Source organism: Furipterus horrens, unplaced genomic scaffold, assembly GCF_987537825.1.
Source record: "Furipterus horrens unplaced genomic scaffold, mFurHor1.1.pri manual_scaffold_11, whole genome shotgun sequence".
NCBI lineage: Eukaryota > Metazoa > Chordata > Mammalia > Chiroptera > Furipteridae > Furipterus > Furipterus horrens.
In genome coordinates this window covers 5,579,780-5,605,805 of record NW_028327181.1, presented here as the reverse complement: position 1 = coordinate 5,605,805, position 26,026 = coordinate 5,579,780, and the positions used below count along the sequence as shown (strand labels likewise).

Below are 26,026 nucleotides of genomic sequence, written 5' to 3'. Positions count from 1 at the left end.
AAATGGAGCAGCCGAAGAACTTATACACATGACCCATGGACATGAGCAATGTGGGGAGGGGGGTTGCCTAAGTTGGGGGTGCTGGGTGGAGGGGGGGCCAAGGGAGAAAATTAGGACAACTGTAATAGCATAATCAATAAAACATAAAACAAACAAACAAACAAGTACAAAAGGCTCTTTTGGAACAACAGAATGAGTTTCATATTTACCAAAAATAAAAAAAAAAGTAATGAAATAAATCAACTCAGGCCTAACATTGGCCTTTCTGCTAGGAAAAATAAATTAGTAAAAGTCATGGTTTTGATGAACTACTGACACATTTAATAGAAGAAAATAAATACATGATTATTAAAATAAAAAGTCCACCCACTTACATCACCCAGACCCTCGCGTCATGCTGTGGTCCACACGCCATGCCTGGGAAAACTCCTGAGGCCTCTGCACTCTGCTGGCAACTCCTCCTGAGCAGGGAGTTTGGCCTGAAGGGGCAGGGAAGGAAACCTCCCGATTGGCGACCGTACCACTTACTAATACTTGGCGGAGAGACCATGTGTGGGGGCGATGGGGAGTGGAGGGCCCTTCCCTGGGGGCATCCCTGGGTTGGCACTGATACAGCACGGGGCTATGACAGGACTGAGAACAAGCATCGCAAAGGGTGGCCCTCAAATCCACGTGGGGGGTGGGGGGAAGCAGGGAGCAACGAGACTGTCAGGGTAGAGGGAGCCCCTGACTACCCTTGCAGTGTCTGCCTCCAGGAGTGCTTCTCCAAAGCCTGGGGGTCTCCCCAGAAGCCCCCTACCTGTGCCACTCTCTGCAGCTGTGGCCCTTGCTGTGACCCCACAGGCAAACCTGATGAGAGCATCAGGAGACTCATTTCCACGGGGGCTTTGGTTTCTGGGTGGTCCCAGCGCGTCGGTGGGGAGCTGGCCCTGAAGCACTGCCTGAACGAGCCCTGGGAGTCACCAGGGGGCTCCGGAAGGTCACCCCCAACGAGGGAGGCCCGGGATCCCGAGGCCCATCTGTACGGGGGCCACTGGTGGGTGGGCGGCCAGGGGTGGGGATACTCAGGCGGGTGAGGGAATGGGACCGCTCCCGCCTCGCTGGGCGTGGAGCATCTAACACACCCAGGGACAGCCTCTGGGAGTCTGCCCCCACACTGGGCTCTGTCTTTGAGGGGCCAGCAGGGTGAATGGCGCGCAGTGGGGTCTCCCTGGGGTGGGGTGAGTGGCCCCCAGGGGTAGCTGGGGGTGTCCAGAAGAGGGAATGGAGTTTTGCAGCATCCGCCTTCGCCATCCGCGGGGCCTCCAAGCTGGTGCCCTCTGGTCGGGAGCCAAAGAGTGACTCATCACAGTAAGAAGGAGTGCGGCTGATCAGTCTGGCCAAGGGAGGAGAAACACAGTGAGCCGAAGGAGTGAACAAACCCTGTAACCTTAATCCCCACCCACACCACCCCATGCCCGCCGGGCACCTGAGGCAGTAGAAAGGGTTGCCTGTAGGTCTCAGAAGTCCCTGTCTCCCAGCCTGGCACCCACAGTGAGGCCACAGCCCCCTCATGTACCACTGTCCCCATCTCTGTGATTTTGCCCTTGCCAAGCATCCAGTCCCCCCATTCCCTGGTATGTGCCCCGGGCCGGGTCAATCTGCATACTTCACCCTCCTGGCCACGTGACCCATCCTGTCCAATGAGAGTCTGCCTTAGGACTTTTGCTGGAACTACTAGGAAAGAGATGTTTTTCTGTCTCCTGGTCTTGAAAAGCTGGCAGAGGTAAGGACAAAGCAGCTGGTGGCCATCTCACAGGAGGGAGATATTGATAATCCCATTTTACAGACCAGAAGACTGAGGTAGAGGGAGGACGGAAGAGACAACATTCAACTCCAGCCTGGCTCAGAGACCTGAGCTCTGGTCAGGAAGTCAGACACATGTATGTGCCTTCCAGGTTTCTCATCAGCAATTATTATTTTTAAATTAATCCCACAAGTATTCACAGCATACCTGTGAGATCCATGGTTTCTGGCTGGGGCTGAAAGTGCTCAAATTTCCAAACCTCAAGTCTTTGAAAAGTCAGCCTCCTGCCACTGAACTTCTCATTGAAGAACATGTCTGTCTGGTGCCAGTTTTTGCTTGCTAACATCTCTACCTCTTATGCACCTTCTCAGGTGACACCCTCTACTCGTCAGCATCCAGCACCAAACGCCACCCTCTGGGAGAGCACGGGGTTAAACTGTAACCTCCCTTGTCACAGACCCCTTACTCCTCTTAATGCAGCCTATGTTTACACGAGCGTTTTCAGCCACGTTGGGGGTGTCAGTACTGCTAATGTCAAGCTGACCCTTGTCAGGTTGTGGTCCACAGACCTTGTCAGGAACATCACCTTCAACTTGATATGATAATAATAAGTCTTGCTTTTATCTCGTTGAGTTTTATCTCCTTACACAGGCATCATTCCTTTCTCTTTTTTTAAAATAATTTGTTTGTTTACTTATTTTTAGGGGGGGGTGGAGAAAGAGAGGGAGAGAAACATCACTGTGTGGTTGCCTCTTACTTGTGCCCCCAACTGGGGACCTGACGTGCAACCTAGTCATGTGCCCTGACTGGGAATCGAACCAGCGACACTTGGTTCGCAGGCCGACGCTCAATCCACTGAGCCACAGCAGCCAGGGCTCTTTTTTCTTGAGTAAAGTATGTCCCTCCTGGCTCAGAATGGATTGTAAATATGATGGCTAGTTGTTAGGAACTGAACGGTGTCTTCCCAAAATTCACACTGAATTTTAAAGAGGTAATTAAGGTTCAATGAGGTCATGGGGGTGGGGCCTTCTTTAAGAAGAGACACCAGGAGTATACATGCACCCAGAGAAAAGGACACGTGAAAACATAGTGAAAAGGTGGCCATCTGCAAGCCGAGGAGAGGCTTTGGGAGGAACCAACCTTCTTGGCTCCTTGATCTTGGACTTCAAGTTTCTAGAACTGTGAGAAATCAAATTTCTGTTGTTAAGCCCCACCCCCCGATCTATGGTACTTTGCTATGACAGCCATAACTGATTACTACACCAGTCTCCTATATCTTTGTCCAAACCACTGATGAACAAGGACTCCCCTGTGACCCACCACTAGATACCTCCTTCCAGGCTGATATTAATCCAAATAATCTAAATCGAACCTAATTACTTTATAACCATTAGCACTAGCTTCTGTTTTTCTAACTTATTCATGAAAATGCAGCAAGAATCATTTTCAAAATGACTTGCTGAAACTGGGAACCACTACATCTACGTCATTTCAGGAATCAACCACCCTAATAATCTTATGCAAACTGCTCTGTAATCTTGGGCCAATCCTGAGCTCTCTGGGCCTCAGATGCCGGTGTGACCTTTCGGGATGTGTATTCCACCATCTCAACCACCATCACTGCCATTTATCCAGGGCTAAGTGTCAGGTCACTGTGTTAAGCACAGTACACACCGCATCTCATTTAATCCTCTCAAAAATCCCCACACGAGAAAACTGCTGCTCAGAGAGGTCAAGGTGCTTGCCCCAAGGTCACACAGCACGCACACAGTAGGGTTCTAATAGGAACCTAGGTGGCTACCCTGATACCCTGAGTGCAGCAGTGCATCTGCCCATGCTGTTACCTGTATTTGTTCTTCTTCCTTGGTGTGAGGGTTGGGGTGCTGCCCCTGGAGGTGGTCCCACAGCTCCCCAAAACCTGCGAAGCCTCTGTGCCCACTCCTTTGGTTCTGTTGGCCTTCTCCACCCAGGGTGGGTCAAAGTCTGGTGGTGTGGGCCGGGTGCCTGAAGGGCTGCCAAACAAAGTCTCATCCACGTATGATGCCTTGGCCTTGACCTGAGAGCCACCCCGGCAGCGGTACGGACGGTGAAGGGCCTGCATCCCACTGATGGCCAGCTCCCCAGGGGTCTTCATGCTGTCTGTGGTCCCAGATGACAGCAGGCATGCTCTGCCCACCAGGCCCTGCCTCCAGGGCTCCCTGTAAAAAGGGGGTCAGGTGCCATCCCTCTCTCATCGGCACTGCCACCACAGAAAGACTGGCAGTCTCTTCAGTCCCCATCCCTCAAGCAGTTCTCAAAGGGGAACTGCCAACCTCAGGGGACATTTCAGAAATTTGTTGGACATTTTTTTTTTTTTAGTTGTAACAATGATGGGGAGATGAGTACTACAGGCAAATATTGAATGAACATGTATTCTTAGCATCCAGTCTATACTTAACACGTTGCGTTCAGATGGCGAGAATTCTCGTCATTTGATTGCGTAATTTTAAACAAATAAGGTTATTTAGAAATTCAGTAGTAATTTTTCATTTGCCTTTTTTTATTAAGGATAGTAGTAGCTTGTTAATTTCGTGAAGTCATTTCATTAATATTAGCCATATAACCATATTTAAATCTTAAAAACCTGCCAGAACAGAGTATTAAAAGGCATTTAAATACCCCGGTACGCAACGTGTTAATAAATGTTGATAGAATGCTAAGGGACGAAGGAGAGATGGGGCTCGTATCCCTTTTGGCATCAACCACAAAAAACTGGCGGGGGTGGGGCTGGTGAAGACAGGGAAGTTCCCTGTATTCTGTATATATTTACAGGGTAGGAAATAATCAGTTTAAATCTCATGCCTACCTCGTGCGAAGAGCTTCAGAAACATTGTCTTATTTAATCCTCCCATCGGACCTGTTAAGTAGCTTTATGTCCATTCTACAGATGAGGAAACTGAGGCTTCAAAAGGTGACGTCACATGTGTTAAGTTACAGCTATAAATATAAAACTGAAAGAGGAATTTGAACTTAATAGGAGTCCAGAGCTGGTGCACTCTGCCATTCTACTATAGGGGATCATGTCCCCCCAAGTGCCCCCCATGCTCCGATCCCCCTGCATTCTTGGGTTATTTCCTACCTGAGCTCCCGATGTCGGTCGGCTGGCTGCAACCTTCACTGCTTCCTCCCCACCAGGTCTGGACTCTTCTGCGGGGGTGCTCGGGCACCCGCTGGGCGCGGTGCATCCGTGATCCCAGTTTACCAGGGGCCCGGAATCCCGGAGCCCAGGACCCCCGGCTGCTCAGGCCGTCCCGGGTCCCCGGCCGGAGAACCGCGCGAACGGACTCACCCGGGCCTGCCAGGCCCTAGCGACGTGTGCTCCGCGCGCATTAAACAGCAACCCGCCGGCGTCTGGGCGGTGCGGCCGGAACCATTCACACCACGGGGAGGGCGCCGGTTCCAGACGCCTCCCGAGTTCCCCAAACCCTGGGAGAGGGGCCTCCCGCGCCAGACAGCGGGGTGCGCGCGCGCGCCATGCCTCCGGGGCTGCGAAGGGGCAGGGAGCGCAGCCCGGGCCGCGTGGGCGCGTGTCCCCCGCCCGGCCGCGCCGTGGTACGTCCTCACGCGCCCCGCCCCTTCCCGTTTTCCCGTCCCCCTGTCCGCATGGCTGTCGGAAAGCGCTCGGCGGACTGGCCGCGGGCCGGAGCTGCCATGGCCCAGCGGAGGAAAAAGAAGGGGTTTCGGAGGCGCCGGGGCGCGGCCTCCCAGGCCCTCAGCAGCGATTCGGAGGACGGCGAGTTTGAGATCCAGGCGGAAGACGACACCCGGGCTCAGAAGGTAGGAGCGTGGCGCTGGGACACCAGTTGGCGCCCGACGCCCGGCTCCGTGCGATCCCCGCGGCCTCAGTTTCCCCAGCTGCGGAGCGGGCAGTACCGAGGGTGGGGAGCGATCGCCGCTGTGAGCACGTGTCTCGGGGCCCATCTTGCCCACGGTCCTGACGGCCCGAGCCACTGAGTTCCAGGAGCTGGGGCCTGCGGCTCTTCCTGGCCGACGTTTGGTTGAGCGCTCCTCATTGGCTACCTCTTACTCAGGGGGCGGGTCTAGTTCTTATTGGTCCAATGAAAAGTGCGGGTGCTGAATATCTGACTTTGAGAATTTAGGGGATTATCGAAAGGTTGAATTAGGGGAGTCCGGACCCCGTAGCTCGGGACAGTGATGCTTCCAAAACTCTGAGAAACTAAGTAGCAATTACTCTTGGGTTTCTTGACAGCTTATTGTGTTCCAGGCTCCGTACTGGGCACTGTTCTGAGCTTCACGCTTACCCGTTTAGTCTTCACACACCCTTTGAAGCATATGCTCTCGTCATCGGTTTCCCAGATGTGCAAACACAGACTCAGGGAAGGTTAAGTCTCTTGCGTGATGTCTCCCAGCTGGTACGTGATAGAGTTGGAATTGAAACACAGGCAGTCTGTCGGCAGAGCCCCCTCTGCCTCTGCCCTGTCCTGGCCCAAAGGAGACCCCTGTAGCAGAGAAATCATGTGATCTGGCAGGAGCGCCATCAGCTGGAATGGTGTGCAGACTGACAACAGGACAGACCCCCTCCCTGCCCCCGGGGGTCTAAGGTTCCGGAGTGATGCTGTCTCTCTGTTCCTCCCTCCCAGCTGGGGCCTGGCAGACCCCTGCCCACCTTCCCCACCTCGGAATGCACTTCGGACGTGGAGCCGGACACGCGGGAGATGGTGCGGGCCCAGAACAAGAGGAAGAAGAAGTCGGGAGGCTTCCAGTCCATGGGTGGGTGAATCGGGCACCCAGTTGTGGGAGGAGGAGCAGCAGGGGGTCATACGACCTCTGAGTTCTGCTCTGGGCCCAGCACTGTGGTCGATGTTGGGTAGACTGAGGCGGCAGACACAGTCTCAAAGCCTGTAAGGCCTACTTGTGGGGGCGATGGGACTGACACCACGGGGGAACAGTGGGAGCGGGACACTGGCAATGCTGGTACAGGAACAGGCATTTGGGGAGTTACTGCCTGATGACAGCATTTCAGAACAGAGGGGAGAAGGTGCAGTAGTTGGGGGGGTTAGGATACCCGGCTGGATGGAAATGAAGTTGAACTTACTTTCTTGCTGTTTACAAATCGGTAGTATCTGGAGCAAAAATGTAAATACTCACTAGTATAAACATTTTTATAATCTCAGGAAGGAAAAGAAGGCCTTTCTAAGTGAGACCCAAGCACTGTTTGACTCTTTTCGATTAGCTGTGTGTATGCCAAAAACCACTGTAAATTAAGTTAAAATAAATGCTACATCAGGAGCATATTTGAAACCTGTGGGATAGACAAAGGATAACTCTCCCTAATATGCAAAGAGTTTTCACAAATCAGTAAGAAAAAGACAGACACTCTAATAGAGACTTGGATGAACAACACGAATCATCAAAGAAAAAAAGCAAATGCAAACATTTCCATGTAGCTGTTTTTGCAGATAATTGACCAAAAAGCAGCTACAGTAACACCATGCAGCTTTCCTGTCTCAGGCCTCCCGCTGTCCTCCCATCTGCACAAGACCAAGTCACGTGTTGTCTCCAAAGGCCACCTCCTCCCCCTTATAGTAGCATGTGTCTCATTTGTCAACACCCATGCCTGCATGTGTCATGGGCCCTTGTCACGTAACACCCTTTTCTTCTAGTTATACATTTCAAATATATAAGTAAAAATCAGAACCCAGTGAGTCTCCACCTACCCATCACTAGCTTCAACTATTCTCAGTCTTATTTTAGCCATGTGACACTCTCTTGTCCCCAACATCCTGGAGGATTTGGAAGCGAGCCCCAGACATCCCCTCCTTGTGTCCCTCCATACTTCCTGCTTACCTCCGAGAGAGGCAGGACCGCACATAGCTGAAGCCAACAGTGCTCAGTGTCATCCAAGGCCCCCATCATCATACAGATCTCCAGTTGTCTCATGGCATTAAGAGTGTGTTCACATCATAATTCACGTAAGGCTCATATCCCATAATCTGTAGATTTGTCTCATGAGTGTCAATCTTTCGGTTTCGCTCTATCGCTTTTCTCTCTTTCTTGCTATGTATTGGACGATGTGAGAGTCATTTGCCCCTGGGTGGTATTCTGAAGTGTGGTGCCTGACCCCCAGTCGCTCCCGTTCTTTCCCAGGCTTGAGCTACCCGGTGTTCAAAGGCATCATGAAGAAGGGCTACAAGGTGCCGACGCCCATCCAGAGGAAGGTACGCGGCAGGGAGGGCTGGTGCGGTTGGGCGGAGGAGATGAGCGACTTGGCCCTTCTCTCAGCCTCCTGGTAGACACCCCTTGACCCGGCCGTCACATCTATTGTCCCTCTTATTCTGAAACCCCACCAGCTTGCCTGTTTCACAGGTGGGGAAAGTTGGGCCCAGCAGAGAAGAGACTGGACTCTGGGCCTCTTTGCCGTTTAAGGCTGTTCACTGCGAGCCCCTGCGCCGGAAGCGTGCGGGCACCCTGTTATCTCCTGGGGCTTGTGATTGATGTCCTCAGACGTTTAGCCGAGAGGGAAACATTCCTTTGGGGCCCCGAGGAGGAAGAGTGGTCAGGGAGGTAGGGTCTGGTTTAAGCTGAAGGCTGATGTTCAACAGTAGAAAGATTTGGGTGTGGTGAGCTGCTTGTCCTCAGAGGTGTGCAAACAAGCTTTGGCAAGAATGGGATCAGAGCTGGGTGACAGGCCCCTTCCTATTCAGTGAGATCCCCTAGGTCATCCACTCTTCGGGAACTTGACGCTCTGGATCACGTGGTGTCTGGGTGCAAGAGCTGACACCCCCCCTCCCCTCCACCCCAACTCATTCCTCTGCAGACGATCCCGTTGATCCTGGATGGCAGAGACGTGGTGGCCATGGCCCGGACAGGCAGTGGCAAGACAGCCTGCTTCCTTATCCCCATGTTCGAGCGGCTCAAGACCCGCAGTGCTCAGACTGGAGCCCGTGCCCTCGTTCTTTCGCCCACCCGAGAGCTGGCCTTGCAGACCATGAAGTTCACCAAGGAGGTGTGTCAAGGCTTGGGCGTGGGGCGCAGCAGGCTGAGCTGGGACCAGTGGGGAGGCCTGAGTGGAATGAGTCACCCCCCTCACCCTCTGTCAATCTTTCTGTCCCCACAGCTGGGCAAGTTCACCGGCCTCAAGACTGCCCTGATCCTGGGCGGGGACAAGTAAGAGCCCCCTTGCCCCCGGCCATGGCCACCCACACCCCTGTGCCCCCATCCCCGTGCAAGCCCACCCGCTGCCTCCAGGGCATCAGTGAAGGAGCCTTATTCTCAAATCACTCACCACTCGCTCTCAGTTCAGAGTGTTTTGCTGTCCTGTGCTCTTTTGTCTACATTGTAATTAATTATCTCTATAGTTCATGATTGTGAGCAGTGCTGCCCTGGGCGAGGCCTGGCCAGAATTCTGGCTCCTACAGGTGTCCCGAGGGTGCGTCAGAGGACAACTAAAGTTAGGGATGTGTGTGCTCAAAAGGTTTAAGCATAAGGACAGGGAGACCCAGGGAACAGGTGCAGCCGGCAGTTCCAGGGTTAGTTGCTAGGTGGCGCTGTGGGGCCACAGCGTGCTGGTATCTGAGAGCCTGCGGTGGGTTCTGAGGCGGAACCCCTCTCTTTGGGGAACTCCTTGTTGTATCAGTCCTTTTGTAAATTTGAACTTGTATCTCTCGTCAGGGCAGTGCCTTTACCCAGGGTGTCACCAGAAGCCTCTCCCCAGCTGCAAGTCTGGGGTCAGGGAGTGGCACTCACCTGGGCATTTGGTATGGGAAGCGGGAGGGACTAGACGGAGACCCGTTCTATCAAGATGACATCACCTCTTCTCCCTAGAATGGAAGACCAGTTCTCAGCCCTGCATGAAAACCCTGACATGTGAGTTCGGATTGGGGATAATGCTCTGGGGTCCCTTCCCAGATGGCCAGCGGCTGGGGAGCGAGAGGAGGGTTCTGCTGGTGGCCCTGGGTGACCTGGCCCGCACACACCTTCCAGAATCATTGCGACCCCTGGGCGCCTGATGCACGTGGCTGTGGAGATGAACCTGAAGCTGCAGAGTGTGGAGTACGTGGTATTTGATGAGGCTGACAGGTGAGGCTGCAGGCCCGCCCCACGTGGTGTCCCGGCTGGCCCTGAGGCTGCCTGGGAGGAAGGGCTTTGCCAGAAAAGACCTGTGTCCCGGGGTCAGAGCGGTGTTTCTCCAGGTGTGGGCCACACACCGCAGGGTTCCCCAGAGCAGAGGGGCTCCCGGGGCCCACAGTTCTTCTTTGTATTATTTTTGGGAATATCGAGAAGAAGAATAAAGCAAACACATGATTTCAAAGAAAAAGCAGCACAAAGTTGAGCACTCGGGGGGATCAAATCCCAGCTCTGTGAACTTGAGCGACTCACGGAGGGTCTTGGGGGCCTGGGTGGCCTCAACTCCAGAGTGGGGATAAGCTAGCCATGTGCCTCCCAGGGTGCCGTGAGGACTCCGAAGCTGCTATTTGTAATGTACTCAGGACGGTGCCTGACAGAGCAGGGGCTGCCGCCGTTTATTTCAATATGAATTCGTAGGAAACAGCACAGATCAGACCCAAGATTTCAAGGTCATTATTGCTTAGGATGAAGTTGTCAAATAGGGAAAAAGCGAGCTGAGTTCAGGAAACGTGAGGCAAACCCCAGTCCGCGTGGGAGGAAGTGTGGCGGGCGAGGAGGACCGAGGTTTGGCACTCCCTGGAGCAGAAGCCCCTCTCCTGACCCCGTCTGCCGCTCTGCCCTCCGCCGTCCCAGGCTCTTTGAGATGGGGTTTGCAGAACAGCTTCAGGAGATCATCAGCCGCCTCCCCGGGGGCCACCAGACAGTCCTGTTCTCCGCCACGCTGCCAAAAATGCTGGTGGAGTTTGCCCGGGCAGGTGAGTGGGCTCGGGTGCGGCCGGGGCCTGGGAGCCTGGGGACCGCGTCCTTCCGTGACTCAACCCCCTCCCCTCCTCTGCGCCCCCCGCAGGCCTCACAGAGCCCGTACTCATTCGGCTGGATGTGGACGCCAAGCTCAACGAGCAGCTCAAGGTGAGGCCGTGCCTGTGCCCCTGTCCTGGTCCCTGTCCCGGGCCCCGAGAGCCGCACCCACACGACCCCTCTGCCTGCAGACCTCCTTCTTCCTCGTGCGGGAGGACACCAAGGCCGCTGTGCTCCTTTACCTGCTGCGCACTGTGGCGCGGCCCCAGGACCAGACGGTGGTGTTTGTGGCCACAAAGCACCACGCCGAGTACCTCAGTGAGGTGAGAGGGCCTGGCGGGGAGACACACCCGCGGGGACCCGTCTCCTGGGACCCATCTCCTGGGAACCCGCCCTTCCTTGGCTTGAGCTGCAGTTCCATGTCCAGCCACCAGAGGGAAGCACCAGAGCGGGACATGGGCTTGGCCGGGGTTTGGTACTTCTTTTTTTTTTTAAACTTTTTATCATAAAAATTTTAAACGCATGATACAGTTAGAAAATAGCATAATGAACCCCCAGGTACTCAGTTATCAACTCATGGCCAGTCTTGATTCATCTATTACTCCCCTCTTCGGGTTTTTTTGAAGTATTTCCCAGTCGTTCTATCATTATTCTATAGATTTTCAGTGTCTCATGTGTTCTGCTTTTTAAAAATGAGGTGTGCCCTGCATGCATTAAGCTACATAAAGTGCCTTGATCTTACATGATGACCTTGATGAGTTTTATTTTATTTTTATTTGTTATTTATTGCTTTTTAGAGAGAGGAAAGGAGAGAGAGAGAAACATCAATTGGTTTTTTGACTTATTTATGCGTTCATTGGTTGATTCTTATATGTGCCCTGACTGGGGATCGAACCTACAACCTTGGCTTATTGGGATGACGCTCTAACCAAACTGAGCTGCCTGAGCAGAGCCTTTAAAAAAATTTTTTTAACTTACTGATGTTTAGAGATTGATGAGTTTTTCCTTATGTGTACACCCGTGACACTCAGCTGTATCAAAGTGTGGGGGTCCCCAGGCCCCAAAGGCTGCTGGGGCCTCTTCCCTGGTCCGCCACGCCTGAGGTCTGTTGTCTAAGGACACAGTTCACTGGGTTTCACTTACTTGTTATACATTTAACGGTGCTTCCTCCTTGTGTGCAGCTGCTGGCTCACTGATGAATGAGACCAAAATAGTAATTTTCAAAAAGCAGTTAACACTTTCACGGTGCTTCCTACGTTCCGGGCCATGTTCTCAGCACTGTATATGTATTAACTCATTGAATCCTTATAACAAAGGTACAGAGAAGGAGCTGTTCTCCCCATTCCACAGGTGAGCAAAATGAAGGCACAGAGACATTAGGTAACTTGCCCAAGGTCAAGGTCATGCAGCTTGTTAGTGGTAGAATTAGGGTGAAGCCTACCACCAAGTCACAGTGTCCCCACCGTGGCCTGGACTCCTCTCTCTCCTACAAGTCTTCTCACGCCTCTCCTTCCATTCCGTCTTGGCTGTGAGCAGCTGCTGACGACCCAGCGGATGAGCTGCGCCCACATCTACAGCGCCCTGGACCAGACGGCCCGCAAGATCAACCTCGCCAAGTTCACCCACGGCAAGTGCTCCACCCTCATCGTAACCGACCTGGCAGCCCGGGGCCTAGACATCCCGCTGCTAGACAACGTCATCAACTACAGCTTCCCGGCCAAGGGCAAGCTCTTCCTGCACCGTGTGGGTAAGGAGCCAGCGGGGGTGCTGCAGGTGCAGGTCCTAGGAAGTAGGATCTGGGGAGGCAAGGTGTCAAGATTCTGCCGGGCAGCCTTGCAATTCTAAGGAGGTGATTCTCGCTTTCTGGATTCCCCAGTCCTGGGCTTCTTTCTCTTTCCTGTCATGGTACTTGGTGACATGGCCCTGCAGCCCCCTCCTCCCTGAAGTCTTCTCAATAAAACTGTCCCATAGCTCCTCTCCTGGGAACCCCTGCACCTTTAAATAACACACTGGCCCCTCTGCCTCCTGCGCCATCCCCGCAGACAGGATCTCCCAACTCCCTGCTTTGTCGAGTGAGCGTGTTAGACCTCACCTTCCCCTCAGCCCTCCCAGGCGAAAACACTACATATAATTTTTCAGTTATAAAAGTAAGACACACACTTGGTAGGCATATTGGAAAAGGAAGCAAGGCAGTGGTGACGGTGACGGTTGCCAGCCCTGTCCAGCACTTTATTGTAGTAGCTCCTTTTGTGTTCCCAGCAACCCTGTGTAATGGGTCCGGCAGCATGAGATCCGCTTTGCAGGTGAGGAACCCGAGACCAGGAGGTTGTTCACTGGCCGGGTCTCAAATCAGGTGGCAAAGTGGGGTGGCTGGGATTGGAACCCCCTCTTCACTATCATTGCCTCTCTGATGACACGGCTGTCACTTCGGTGTGTCTTTTGCCCCTGCCACCTTCCTTTTTTCAATTGTGGTAGAAGACACATAACATACAATTACCATTGGAACCATCATTAGGTGGCACTTCAGTGGCAGTAAGGATGGTCACATGGCTGTACAGCCGTCACTACCGTCCAGCTCCAAACCTTTGGCGTCCTCCCAAACTGGAACTACCCACCAAACACTAACCCCTGCTTCTCTCTCCCCAGCCCCTGGCACCCACCATTCTACTCTCTGCCTTCTTTTAATTCATAATTGCATTTATAAATATGGGTAGTGGAATGTGTGTGATAGAAGAAGGTGGTGGGCGGGGTCCTTTGGGTTGTTCTGCATACGATTAGACATCACTGAGGAAGGCAATTCCAGCTGCCCACGGGGACCCCGGGAGAAGTGGTTCAACCTCCAGTCAGGGCACAGGGGAGGCCTCCTCCTGGTTCTGGGGTCCCTGTTGGTTGGCAGCTTACTGTGCCCCAGTTCCCACTGCTCTGGGAAGAGCTGGCTCCGTGCGTTCCTTGAAGGGACCGCAGAACCCCACCAGGGGGATTTCTCATGTACCCCACGACCGGCAGTGTAAATCAGACCACCCCAAATAAATCTCCCGAACGTGGTGACACTGGTTTTGCAAGCTGCAGAGATAAGCCAAAATGTCCTGCTATGCCCGAGGTTACTCCATGCAAACCTAGCATCACACTGGACGTTCTTGTCTGTACCCTTTTTCTCGCATCTGGTCCATCATGCAGATTTTCATTCACCGGTAACTGTCCGTCTGTGACGGGTCAGCAACTTGTTTCTGTAGAGGCCGGAGGGTAAACACTGTAGGCTTTGGGGCCACATAGTCTCTGAACTTGGCCCTTAGAGCATGACAGCAGCCACAGGCGGTACGTAAATGACCGTGTGCCAGGAAAACATCATTTACACAAACAGGCTGTTGGGGGATCTGGCCTCTGGGCCCACTGGCCAGTCCCTGTCCTCTGCTGTAGGATCCCCGCCATATGGCCTCCAGCCAGTTAAGTTCCCTGTCCTCTGACTGCGAGCAGTGCTTGTTTATTTCTGCTAACTTCCGGGGCCGTGTCGGCTCCTGCGGTCTTGCACCCTTTGGTGCCCCTTCCCCTTTTGTAGGGCGCGACCCCAGCTCAGCGAGGTATGGCCTGGGCCCGGTTTGCACCCTTAGGGGTGGGCAGGAGGGAGTCCTGCTGGGCCTCTGGAGATTCTTCCTTTGCTGAAGCTTGGCCTCCGCCTCCTGCAGGTCGTGTGGCCCGGGCCGGCCGAAGTGGCACAGCCTACTCCTTGGTGGCCCCAGATGAGGTCCCCTACCTGCTGGACCTGCACCTGTTCCTGGGCCGTGCCCTCTCCCTCGCCCGCCCCCACGAGGAGCCCTCAGGTGAGTGGAGGCAGGGATGGGGCTGAGATCCTCCGTGGTGTTCTTTTTTTTTTTTTTAAAGATTTTATTTATTTTTAGAGAGAGAGGGAGAGGAAGGGAGAAAGAGAGGGAGATAAACATCAATGTGTCATTGCCTCTCATGTGCCCCCAACTGGAGACCCGGCCCACAACCCAGGCATATGCCCTGACTGGGAATCAAACCAGTGACCCCTTGGTTCACAGGCTGGTGCTCAGTCCACTGAGCCATGCCAGCCAGGGCCTCCGTGGTGTTCTTGATGTGGGCGAGGGGCAAAGCTGTCCTGGCTTTGGTAGGGGTGGGGCTGGATTTGACCCCAAAGGGAAAATTCCTATACAGTCTTCCTTCCGTATCCAAGGTGGATTAGTTCTAGGACTCCCTTGGACAGCAAAATCTGCAGATGCTCCGAGTTCCCTTATATAAAATATTGTTTAGAGAATAATGACAAGAAAAAAAGTCTGTACATGTTTAGTACTGATGCGGCCATTGTAGGCCTCGCCACGGAGTACATGTCAGCAGCCATGGGGATAATTCTGTCACTCGGCGGCCAGCGTGGGGCGGGCAGGGGGCGCCGGCTGCAGGCCTCTGACCGGGCCCCGTGGGGGCGGCAGGTGCGGTCGGCGTGGACGGCGTGCTGGGCCGGGTGCCGCAGAGCGTGGTGGACGACGAGGACGGCAGCCTGCGGAGCACCCTGGAGGCGTCGCTGGAGCTGCGGGGCTTGTGCCGCGTGGCGGACAACGCTCAGCAGCAGTACGTGCGCTCACGGCCGGCGCCCTCCCCGGAGTCCATCAAGCGGGCCAAGAGGCTGGACCTCGCGGAGCTGGGCCTGCACCCCCTGTTCAGTGAGTCCCCGTGCAGGGCAGGGGCGGCGGACAGCCCTGCAGAGCCGGGCCCCGGCCTCACACCCCCTCCCCTGCACCAGGCTCCCGGTTCGAGGAGGAGGAGCTGCAGCGGCTGAGGCTGGTGGACAACATCAAGAAGTACCGCTCGCGGGCGGTGAGCGAGGGCCGGGCGGGGGCCACACGGGGGCCACACGGTGCCGGGACTCAGATTGAGCCCCTGAGTCCCAGCGGGACCGCAGCAGGGATTTCCATCTGAGCTTGCAGCATCTTAATTGGTGTCTCTGACTCTGTCGACATCTCTAGAGATGCCCCTTTCACTGGGACCTTCCCTGCTGGTCCACAGCACGTCCCTCATGTGGCAGCCATTTCCTCCCACTTACAGATGGACAGACTGAGGCTCACAGAGGGAGTGACATGCCTCAGGCCTGTTAGAGCCCGAGGAGCTGGCTTTCCATTGCCGTTTACCTCCTTTGCCTCCCACGGAATTCCCGATCCTGTCCCTAGGGCAGGTGTGTACGAAAGCAGGGGCACACCTGCCAGCCAGCCAGCATCGGGGGAAAGGAGCTGGAGTGTCATGGTTAAGAGTGCTGGTTTCATAGCCAGTTAGACCTGGGCCGAAATGCCAGCTCTGGCTCACCCCAGCTGTGTGACCCTGGGCAGCTTACTTGCCCTCTCTGGGCCTCCCTTACTAATTGCGAAACACTGATAACGAGAGTATTCCTGGTAGGACTGAAGGTACTTGGGGAGGAATTGCAGAGTGTACCCACAAGGATGGTGAGCATGGAGTTGGGGAGGAGACGCCAGTGCGTGAAGGACTCGGTGTCACCTCCACAGACCATTTTTGAAATCAACGCCTCCAGCCGGGACCTCAGTAGCCAGGTGATGCGTGCCAAGCGGCAGAAGGACACCAAGGCCATTGCCAGCTTCCAGCAGGGGCGGCAGGAGCGGCAGGAGCGGCAGGAGGGCCTGGCCCGCCCAGCCCCAAGCTGCTCAGCACCGAAGGAGGAGCACCCTGAAGAGGAGGAGGCAGGAGACAGTGCGGAGGTACAGGCACCACCTGGGGACCTGGAGTCTGCGCCTGGGTTTGGGGGGGAAGGGGTGGGGTCAAGTCTCAGCAGCCATGAAGTTGTCCCCAGGGCTCTGAGCCATCACTGGGGATGGGCTCGGCGATTCCAGTCCCCTTTCTGACACTCGTGGGAACCAGCGACTCAGATCTCAGCCTCCCCGTCTGTAGGATGGGTGCGCGGTGCTCGTCTGGTCTGGTGTGGCGGGAAGGGGCAGAGCAGGGGCTCTTGGCAGCATGAGGGCATGATGCAGGCTGCGTCAGAGGCAGGACAGGGGACTGCAGAGGTGCCCCACTCACCTGGTGGGCAGGTCCTGGGCCTGCTCACCGACCTCCCTTACATTTGGTTTGGATAGGGGTTCAGTAGCCAAGGCATAACAGTTGAAAACCCTGGACTAGTCCCTAACACACAGAGCAAGGCCAGGCCCAGAGAGGGCCAGGGCCCTGCCTTGGTCACACAGCCTGGGGGACCAAGTTAGGACTGGAAAGTGAGTCCCTCCCTGGCACCCCGCCCCCCCCCCACCTCAACCTTTTCTGACCCTGCTGGTGCTGGAGGCAGGGTTGTGCTGCACATGCAGAGGAGGACATGGAGGGTCTAAATGGCACCACTGAACTGGACTGGTGCTGGGGGGGCAGGTGGGCTCCCAGGGGCTACAGGTGTGACTGGGCCTGGGTCTGCCAGGACGTCTTCACAGAGGTTGTGGGCCGGAAGCGGCAGCAGCCAGGACCTGACTGTAGAGCCAAGAGGCGGAGGGAGGAGGCCCGGCAGCGGGACCGGGATTTCTACGTCCCCTATCGGCCCAAGGACTTCGACAGCGAACGGGGGTGCGTGGCTGGCGGGGGGGTGGGGGGAGAAGGGGCGGGTATATATGTGTGTGTGCCTGTGTGTGTGTGGTAGGTGGGTCCCCCATCAACCCTGTTGTGTCTCCCCACTTTCTTCCTGTAGCCTGAGTGTTGCTGGGGATGGGGGCACCTTTGAGCAGCAGGTGGCTGGCGCTGTCCTGGACTTGATGGGGGATGAGGCCCAGAACCTGACAAGGGGCCAGCAGCAGCTCAAGTGGTAAGTGGACTCACCGGCACAGCCCTCCCATGCCCACCTATCTGCCAGGTGGTCCCACCCAGCTGGCATGTGACCCCCTGCCTGTTCTGACTCCCCTTTGACCCCTAGAGCAGGGACTATGCCACCCTGCGCCCTCGCTGGTCCTGCACAGCAGGAATTATGGTCTGTGGCCCCCTTCCCGTCCTGTCTCCACGTGAGCACACACAGTAGGGATGGTGAACCCCACCCCACCCTCATTCAGAGCTGAGAGGTGGCAGAGTGGGGGCTGGGAACCCTGTTCCTGACCCAGGCCCCCCAGTTCATGATGACACCCTCACTGCCTTTGAGCCCTGGGCTACCGAGGGAAGGTGAGGAAGGGCTGGGGCAAGCCTTTATTGAGCACCTACTGCATGCTAGGTGTGGTCACGCGGCTTTTCTGGGACCTATAACACCCCCGTGAGAGGGTCAGAGGAGGGAGCAGGCCACCCCAGGCCCCCTCTGTCCACGGCAGCCCTCACAACTTTCTCCTGCAGGGACCGGAAGAAGAAGCGGTTTGTGGGGCAGTCAGGACAGGAGGACAAGAAGAAGATCAAGACAGAGAGTGGCCGCTACATCAGCAGCTCCTACAAGCAGGACATGTATCCTGAGCGGTGGCGCTAAGTGGCTTCTGGCCACAGCTATTGGGGGCAGGGCCACACACCTATAAGTTCCATGTAGGGGGACCTTCTTCCAGCCCAGGGGTTTCAAAGGCTTCAGGATCCCACAAGCAACCTCCTTAACATGGCTTCCCAGCTATAAGAAGTGGAAGCAGAAACAGAAAATTGACGACCGCGACTCTGAGGAAGAAGGGGCATCGGGCCGGCGAGGCCCAGAGCGAAGAGGTTGGAAGCGGGGCCGAGGCCAAGGTAGGATGTACCTCAAAACACAGATTGGCACGTGGTACATTTGGTCTTCTGGGAACTTGGTCCTCTGATCCCACCTGGGCCCCTCAGCTGGTGGCAGGCAAAGGGGATTTGGACCCCTGCCCGAGCCAGAGTTTAATGGCCACAGCACGGCTGGCTGCCCAGCACACCAGGACCTCGGTCTGCCCCTCAGGGCTTTGTTGTGCTCTGAGGGAAGGGGTTAGGGCCTGTCCCGTCCCCCCGCTGCTGCGCACCCCCAGCTTGCTGGCAGAGCTCCCACTTGTACTCGCCACACATGACCGGGGCGGGGAGACTGAGAGCCTCATCTTACAGGTGAGGATGCCCAGGTGGGTCACGAGGGCAGTGACTGGCCCTGGGTTACCCAGCTGCCTGCCGCCTCCCACCCGGGCCTCTCATGGGGAGAGGGGAGCTCGGGGCTATGTCCTGGGCTCTCAGGTGGCCTTCGTCCTCCTTGGGTTCTGTCTCTTCCTCTCTTTCTCCGTTGTCTCTCTCTCTGTATCTCTCCATCTGCCTCTTGCGTTGCGTCTGTTCTCTACACGTCTGCAGGCCTGCGCGCACACACCCACCTCCCGGGCTTCGTCTCCCGTGGCATGTCTGTGTTTGTGTCTGTCTGTCTGTCTGTCTGTCTCTGTGCTCCTCCTCCCCGGGCCCTCTCACCCTCACTCCTCAGCGCCTGGTTTCACCTGGGCTGGAGCACCTGCTGCCAGGGGCTTGCTGGGCCTGGGGGGTGAGGGTAGCCTCTGGCTCTGGGGAAAGCAGCTATTCTTTCCATGCTTTGTCCTCACGGGAGGTGACGGGTCCTTGTCACCCACCCTGGCCCCAGTGGAGACATCTGGGGCCGCCCTAATAATTGTCTGTCTGGGAGCCCTGCAAAGGTCACTGTGGGTAGGGAAGAGCCGGGCGGGGGAGGAGGGGGCCGCAGGGCTTAGAGGGGAGCCAGGGATGCCGCAGAGACCTGGCAGGACGCGGACCTCTGCTACTGCCCTTCTGCTCTGTGACCTTGGACAGTCCCTTCCCCTCTCTGGCCTCTGATTTCTCTCCTGCCTAAGAAAGTTATGCTACAGCCTTTCATCTAACAAGCCTAGAGCATGCAGTCCCTGGAGGCAGGGGTGGTCTGAAGTATTTATAATCACAGTCGTCATGCCTCGGAGGCCCTTACTCTGGGCTAGGCCTTGTTCTGAGCCCTGTACGCATATTAACTCTCTCACGCATTAACCTGTGAGGTAGGTGCTGTTACTCATCATTCACAGAGGGGAACCGAGGCACAGAACAGTTACATGACTGGCCTGTGGTCTAAGAGTTCACAGCTAGGGTTTGAACCCTGGCAGTTCTGGCTTGAGGTTCCATGCTATTGACCAGTATAGCAGACTACGTAAGTTTTATTAAGCACCTACTATGTGCCAGAGGCTGGGCCACAGCAATGAATGCAGAATGGGAATGTGGGGCAGGGGAGCAGTCTGGAGGCTTCTGGGAGGAGGAGACATTGGAAGTCGACACAAAGGCAGAGCTCTCTGGTCCCCGTCCCAGCAGGTGCCCCCCAGTCCCGCACCGCAGGTGCCCCGGGAGGCCATGCGCGCTCAGAGCTCAAGACCAAGCAGCAGATCCTGAAGCAAAGGCGCAAAGCCCAGAAGATGCGCTTCCTGCAGCGCGGGGGCCTCAAGCAGCTCTCCACCCGCAACCGGCGTCACGCCCAGGAGCTGCAGCGGGGCGCCTTCGGCAGGGGCGCCCGCTCCAAGAAGGGCAAGATGAGGAAGAGGATGTAAAGACGGCCCAGCCCAAGTGCGGACATCAGCAGATGCTCCTTGCGTACCACTGCGCGCCAGGGCTGCACGCCCGGGAGTTCCCTGCAGGAACCGTCGTCCATGAAGAGGAGCGCTGCCCTGGCCGCGGAGGTGCAGCCGCTGCCTCTGTCTGAGACGAGGACGTTGGCGCAAGGCCTCGAGGGGCGCACAGGAGTTCGCCAGCGAGGCCTGGCGGGCCAAGACCTGAATTGGCAACTCGGCTCCTGCTGCTTTCTTGGGTCCTGGGTTCAGAGGTGGTGGCCACACGGGTCGGAGCCGTGACTGCTTATGGCCCAGTGATGTACTTTTAATGAAATAAACCTTTATTGGTTGCAGGCCGCTGGAGGAGTTGGATGGTATAGACCCAGACACTAAAATCCCAGCCAGCGGGCCGGGTGACGAGAGCGCAGGGGCAGGTCTCGCGAGATCCCCCAAGGGATCCCCTCAGGGTGGGTTCTGTTGGTGTCCCCATTTTGCAGATGAGGAAAATGAGGCTCAGAGGATGAGTCAGTTGCCTGAGGTGGGAGAGCCCCAAAGCCGGCAGTCAGCCCCCTTCCTCCCACCGGGCCAGCCTCGCAGCTGTGGAGGGGTTAACGTTGCCCCACCACACACCCAGAGGTCAGAATGGGTCCTGGCCTCTGTCCTGCTCCAAGGCCTGTGCTCCTCAGCCCCTGTGGGGTCCTGGGAAGGTCAAGGGCAGCCTCAGCAGCTGGATGATCAAGCCCTTGGTTACCGAGCACCAGTGCACGTGGAGGAGCCTTTGTGAGCAGGTGTTCTGTGGATGGGTATCTGCCCTGGAGACTCTCTTGCTGGTCCCGTTGATTTCACTTGACTAACAAACGCATCTAGAGTTTACCAGACCCCACTGCAAGTACCTGACAATACCTGCTTGTTTAATGCCCCCGACCTCCCTGGAGAAAGGACCTGGCCCTGGACCGGGTGGTAGATGTGGGGTGAGTGCTCCCACGTCGCCCATGTGTTCCGAGTGCTTGCTATGTGCCCCTCATGTCCCACTGCAATCTGAGTGGACCTGACCCTCCCATCTTCAAGGTGAGAGCCACTCAGCCCCCACCCTGCAGCAAATGAGCTCCTTGCCTCCAGGTGAAGAGGTCCCTCAGGGGGGTCCCCTCCTCCATTGCTCACCTGGGTCAGGCTATGGGGCTGGGGCCGGGGCCGGGGCCCCAGGCTGGGCCTGAGGAAGGCTGGCCAGCATAGCAGAGAGGTCCAGGATGAACAGCTTCACCTGGGGGTCCCCAACACAGCCAGTCACATCCCAGCCCCTGAGTGTCCATACCTACCCCCAATACATGGGATGCTGAGAGGCGGGGGTCAGGGTAGAGACCCTTCTTACAAGACAACAGTGTTGGTGGTCCCGGGGCAGCGACCTGGCCTGAAGTGTTCCGGGCTTTTAAAGCCTCAGGCGACCACCCAGACGATCCCTTAGCAGCTGCCCTCAGGTTGCTGGCTGGCTATCACTTATATTATGATTCTATTTTCACTCACATCAATTCATTTTTTTCCCCTTAAATTGGATCAGTCATATTCATTGACGTATGACTTACTCTCATCTACTCCATGGGCGGCCCTCCTTTATTATGTCTTAATTAACTTAACTGATAGGAACTTAATGAGCACCCCCGGATCCACTGCCAAGAACCAGAACACGAGGCGAACTGTCCCTTGGGCTGTCCCTTCACATGGCACTGAAACACACAGCTGAGAAGGAAACACCATCCCCACCCAAAACGGGAAAGCGTTTGTTGCCCCTGGCATCAGTAGGGGTAACTGGAAAATAACTACAATCAAAACGAAACCGTGTTACTGAATTCGGCCGGCTGGTGTTGCCGACAGGGTGGGTCCCACGCCTAGAGACCAGGGCGCCATTCGGGGGTGGAAACCTAGTCTCCCCCGTGGAGCCCCTTCTCCATGTTGGGATCAGGGCATTGGCTGAGAAGGGACCGGCGTCTGCTGGTACTGCACACCAAGCCCGTCCCTCCTAGTGTCATGTGGGTGTATACCTCGGGACCCGAGCCCCACTTGGGAGAGTAGTGGTCCATGCAAATCTACCCAACTCAGAACGCGGCCCAGGGGGGCTCCAGGGACCCCGTTCTTGCCCTTTGGTTGGGATTCTGGCCATCAGGTGCAGGGCAGGAATGGGATGGGTGGGGGAAGAGGTGGGTGCCTCCCTTTGTGTCCCCCACTTCTCAAGGGGATCATGCTATGGGAACCCCCAGAAACATAAGTGTCTGAAGTCAGAGACCCCCTGCTTTGGCTAGAAGCCTTGCAAGCCTGAATGACTAGAGAAACTGAGTGTAGTTGGTCCACAGCAACACAGGTGACACCACTGTTCAGAAAGGCCACTGCACAGCCCGTGCTCGCCCTCCAGGTGAGCCAGCCCTGCCTGTGTGAGGAGCAAGAGGGTCAGGGATCAATTAAGAGCGAGTCTGGAAGATGGAGGCCTAGGTAGACAAGGCTCACCTCCTCGCACAACCACAGCAAAACTGCAATGAAAATATAGAACCCCCATCACTCAGAACCATCAGGAAATCGAGCTGCATGAAGTCTGACACTAAGGAATTAAAGAAACCACATCCATCCAGACGGGCAGGAGGGACACGGGGGTGCAGAACCAGAGATGCGGAACCAGCTAGTCCCAAACCCATGCAGGGTTCCAGTGCCAGGAAGACAAGTCTCCATAACTTCTGGCTGTAAACGCCAGTGGGGGTTGGGTGCGGGGAAGAAACCGATTCTCAGGCTTCTCCTCTTAAAGGGCCTTGCACTGCACGGGGACTTACTCAGACTCCCTCCCTCTGAGCTCCGGCACCGGGGCAGCAGCTTGAAGGGCAGCAGCTTGAATGAAGGGCACCAGTGGCGTACGGGGAGGAACTGAAGTGTCTGGCATCAAGGCGAGAGCTGGGGACAGCTTCCTCTGCCATTGTATCTTGTCTGAGTCCTTCTCCACACAGAGCCACGGTGCAGCAGCTCCCTATCTGAACCTCCATCAACGGGGCTCCCCTGGTAAGCCCCGCCCTGGCAATTACCTAAGGGCCCGCCCCCATCCAATTTACAGGCCCACCAAGCAACCCTCCCACTCTGGTAACAGTGGCTTTTCCAAATGGAGGGCGGGGCTAGGCGCAGGCTTCAGACCCTCCTAAATCTGCTCAAACAAGCAACAGCTGAGCCCAGCCCCTCTCTCCTGATGAGCGACCCCAGGCCCAACACTAGCAGCAGCCATCTGCAGATTGCCTTACAGTTTACACCAACGGCCCCAGACAGAACACAGGCGGAGGCTGACCTTGGCCTGCATCACCTGGGAAACCCAAGAGCCAGTGCAACCAGTAGACAGTTACAGACCACGTCAGAGCATCACCCAACCACCTCCACAAGCCACAGAGGGATGTGGTTGCTGGCCAGGGGTCACAGCCAGTCCTACCAGCTGCCTGGCCTGGGTAAATCCCTCCCATTGACCTGCCAACAGTGAGTACTCAGCCCACATGGACAGAGCACCTTGAGTACCCAGCATGGGTGACGGGAGGCTGTGCCACTGGACCCTACAGGACACCTGCTACATGAGGCCACGCTACCAAGACACAGAGTCGAAGCAGCTCTACCTAATACACAGAAACAAACACAGGGAAGCTGCCAAAATGAGGAGACAAAGAAACATGGCCCAAACGAAAGAACAGAACTAAACTCCAGAAAAAGAACTCAACAAAATGGGGATAAGCATTCTTTCAGATGCAGAGTTCAATGCACTGGTTATAAGGATGCTCAAGGAACTCTGGGTACTTCAACAGCATAAAAAAGACACAGGCTGAAATGAAGGATATACTAACTGAAATAAAGAACAATTTACAGGGAATCAACAGCGGAGTGAATAAAGCCAAGAATCAAATCAATGATTTGAAACATAAGGAAGAAAACGACATCCAGTCAGTACAGTAAGAAGAAAAAAGTAACCAAAAAAAAAAATCAAGGGTAGTGTAAGGAGCCTCTGGGAAAACCTAAAACATTACAACATTCCCATCATAGGGGTGCCAGACGGAGAAGAGGAAGAGCAAGAAATTGGAAACCTATTTGAAAAAATAATAAAAGAAAACTTCCCTAACTTGGTAAGGGAAATAGACACACAAATCCTAGAAGCACAGGGAGTTCCAAACAAGTTGGACCCAAAGAGGACCACACCAACACACATCATAATTAAAATGTTAAAGATAAAGAGAGAATCTTAAAAGCAGCAAGAGAAAAAAAGAGAGGTACCTACAAAGGAGTTCCCATAAGACTGTCAGCTGATTTCTGAAAAGAAAGTAGGCTAGAAGGGGCTGGAAAGAAGTATTTAAAGTAATGAAAAGCAGGGACCTGAAGCCAAGATTACTCTATCCAGCAAAGCTATCATTTAGAATGGAAGGGCAGATAAAGTGCTTCCCAGACAAGGTAAAACTAAAGGAGTTCATCATCACCAAGCCATTATTATATGAAATGTCAAAGGGACTAATTTAAGAAAAAGAAGATCAAAACTATGAACATAACTATCAACAACTGAATCTAAAAACAAACTAAGAAAACAATTAAAACAGAAACAGAATCACAGATATGGAGAACATTGGGGCAGTGGCCAGTGAGGCAGGGGGTCTGGGGGAATGGGGGAAAAGGTGCAGGGATTAAGAAGTACAAATTGGTAGTTACAGAATAGGCAGGGGATTTAAGAGCAAGTATAGGAAATGGAGTTGCCAAAGAACTTACATGCATGAGCAAACATGAACAAAGGAGGAGGCATTGCCAGAGGGAGTACAGGGTGCTGGGTGGAGGGGGACAAAAGGGGGGAAAATTGGGACAACTGTAATAGCATAATCAATTGAAGAAAAAAAAAGAGAGAAAGTAAATCTGGCCCTGAGCAGTGTGGCTTGGTTGAGCACCCTCCTGCAAAGCGCAAGGTCACCTGTTCGATTCCCCATCAGGGCACACGCCTGGGTTGCAGATTCAGTCCCCAGTCGGGGTGCATTCTAGCACATATGAGGGGCAACTGATTGATGTTTCTCTCTCACACCTATGTTTCTCTCCCTCTCTTTCTCCCTCCCTTCCCCTCTCTCTAAAAATAAATAAAAGAATTTTTTTTTAAGTGAGTCTTGACCTGGTTTCTTATTGATGTCACTTGTCTGTGCTGTTTGATGCTGGGACAAAAGAAGGACTTGGCATCAATGTACACCCCGCATCAGCGAGGACACTGAGGCCCAGAGCAGCACGACTTCCTTCTGGCCACGTAGCAGATGACTGTCAGATCCAAGACCAACCCAGGGGACCTAAGCAGCCATCGAGCCCACATCTGTGGTGCTAGGAGCATGGCCTCTGATGGCAGTGGGTCATGCTTAACCCAGAGAGGTGGGAATCCAGGCACCATGATGTTCCCAAGATTTGGGGGCTGGAGGTGACAGTAGGGGCCCTCACCTGCTCCAGCTGCCCTTCGGTGTCCTCGACGTCCAGGGCAGGTGGCTGCCTCTGATGCTGGCACACTAACTGGAACAGGTTGAGCGCTGACATCCTAGTGCGTCCCAGGAGCAGGGTCTTCTCAGCGGCTGTGTTCTGGATCTGAGCCCAGGTGGATTCCTGGGGAACGCCCCGCCCTTTCCCGGTTAAGGTGAGATGGCCGGGGAGGGCGGGGCTTCATTCCCAACCGGGGCGCTCTCCAAGAGAGGAGGGCAGGTACGGGTAGGACTGGCCTCCTGTGCCCTAAAGCGCTTTTTGATGCCAGAAACCTGCGCATTAGTGCTGCTGTCCCTCTGGAGTAAGCATCGCCCATCTGTTCTTATCAGCCCTGGCACTCTGTCCCGGTGGT

At 55.1% G+C, this 26,026-nt stretch overlaps 3 protein-coding genes across 4 annotated transcripts in view; 1 reads left to right on the top strand and 2 right to left on the bottom strand.

Annotated features, from left to right (window-relative positions):
- Positions 1-723: 723 nt before the first annotated feature.
- On the bottom strand, positions 724-5,360 carry RITA1 (RBPJ interacting and tubulin associated 1). Its single transcript, XM_090292427.1, has 4 exons — positions 4,905-5,360; positions 4,632-4,776; positions 3,631-3,984; positions 724-1,375 (listed from the first exon to the last, which is right to left on the bottom strand). Exons 3-4 carry the CDS (start codon positions 3,918-3,920, stop codon positions 871-873), a joined length of 795 nt encoding a protein of 264 aa, XP_090148553.1. The 5' UTR covers positions 3,921-3,984; positions 4,632-4,776; positions 4,905-5,360; the 3' UTR covers positions 724-870.
- Positions 5,361-5,420: 60 nt separating this feature from the next.
- DDX54 (DEAD-box helicase 54) lies at positions 5,421-20,529 on the top strand. Of its 2 annotated transcripts, none has more exons than XM_090292422.1 (20): positions 5,421-5,602; positions 6,427-6,556; positions 7,934-8,004; positions 8,604-8,792; positions 8,904-8,953; positions 9,611-9,652; positions 9,770-9,865; positions 10,547-10,668; positions 10,761-10,822; positions 10,903-11,034; positions 12,248-12,458; positions 14,395-14,529; positions 15,157-15,387; positions 15,468-15,541; positions 16,222-16,431; positions 17,133-17,275; positions 17,397-17,510; positions 18,023-18,127; positions 18,282-18,394; positions 19,943-20,529. In XM_090292422.1, the coding sequence occupies exons 1-20, from the start codon at positions 5,429-5,431 to the stop codon at positions 20,173-20,175; spliced, it is 2,637 nt and encodes an 878-aa protein (XP_090148548.1). In that variant the 5' UTR covers positions 5,421-5,428; the 3' UTR covers positions 20,176-20,529. The 2 variants fall into 2 exon arrangements, with proteins under 2 accessions (XP_090148548.1, XP_090148547.1); XM_090292421.1 differs by having other exon boundaries at positions 19,940-20,529.
- CFAP73 (cilia and flagella associated protein 73) overlaps positions 20,434-26,026 on the bottom strand; it is an 18,604-nt gene continuing 13,011 nt past the window's right edge. Inside the window, exons 8-9 of the mRNA XM_090292429.1 lie at positions 25,639-25,797; positions 20,434-21,436 (exon numbers count right to left, since the gene is read on the bottom strand). Coding sequence (XP_090148555.1) covers positions 21,347-21,436; positions 25,639-25,797 — 249 coding nt within the window. The 3' untranslated portion in view covers positions 20,434-21,346. The remainder of the gene's footprint in view (positions 21,437-25,638; positions 25,798-26,026) is intronic.

Bases quoted from the DNA above. Each gene is read 5' to 3' on its own strand.
- DDX54 (XM_090292421.1), top strand. From the start codon at position 5,429: ATGGCTGTCGGAAAGCGCTCGGCGGACTGGCCGCGGGCCGGAGCTGCC. The intron at 8,954-9,610 runs GTAAGAGCCCCC...TCTTCTCCCTAG, and splicing joins CTGATCCTGGGCGGGGACAA to AATGGAAGACCAGTTCTCAG. The intron at 16,432-17,132 runs GTACAGGCACCA...TGGGTCTGCCAG, and splicing joins AGGCAGGAGACAGTGCGGAG to GACGTCTTCACAGAGGTTGT.
- RITA1 (XM_090292427.1), bottom strand. From the start codon at position 3,920: ATGAAGACCCCTGGGGAGCTGGCCATCAGTGGGATGCAGGCCCTTCAC. The intron at 1,376-3,630 runs GTAACAGCATGG...TCCCTTGGCCAG, and splicing joins AGGAAGAAGAACAAATACAG to ACTGATCAGCCGCACTCCTT.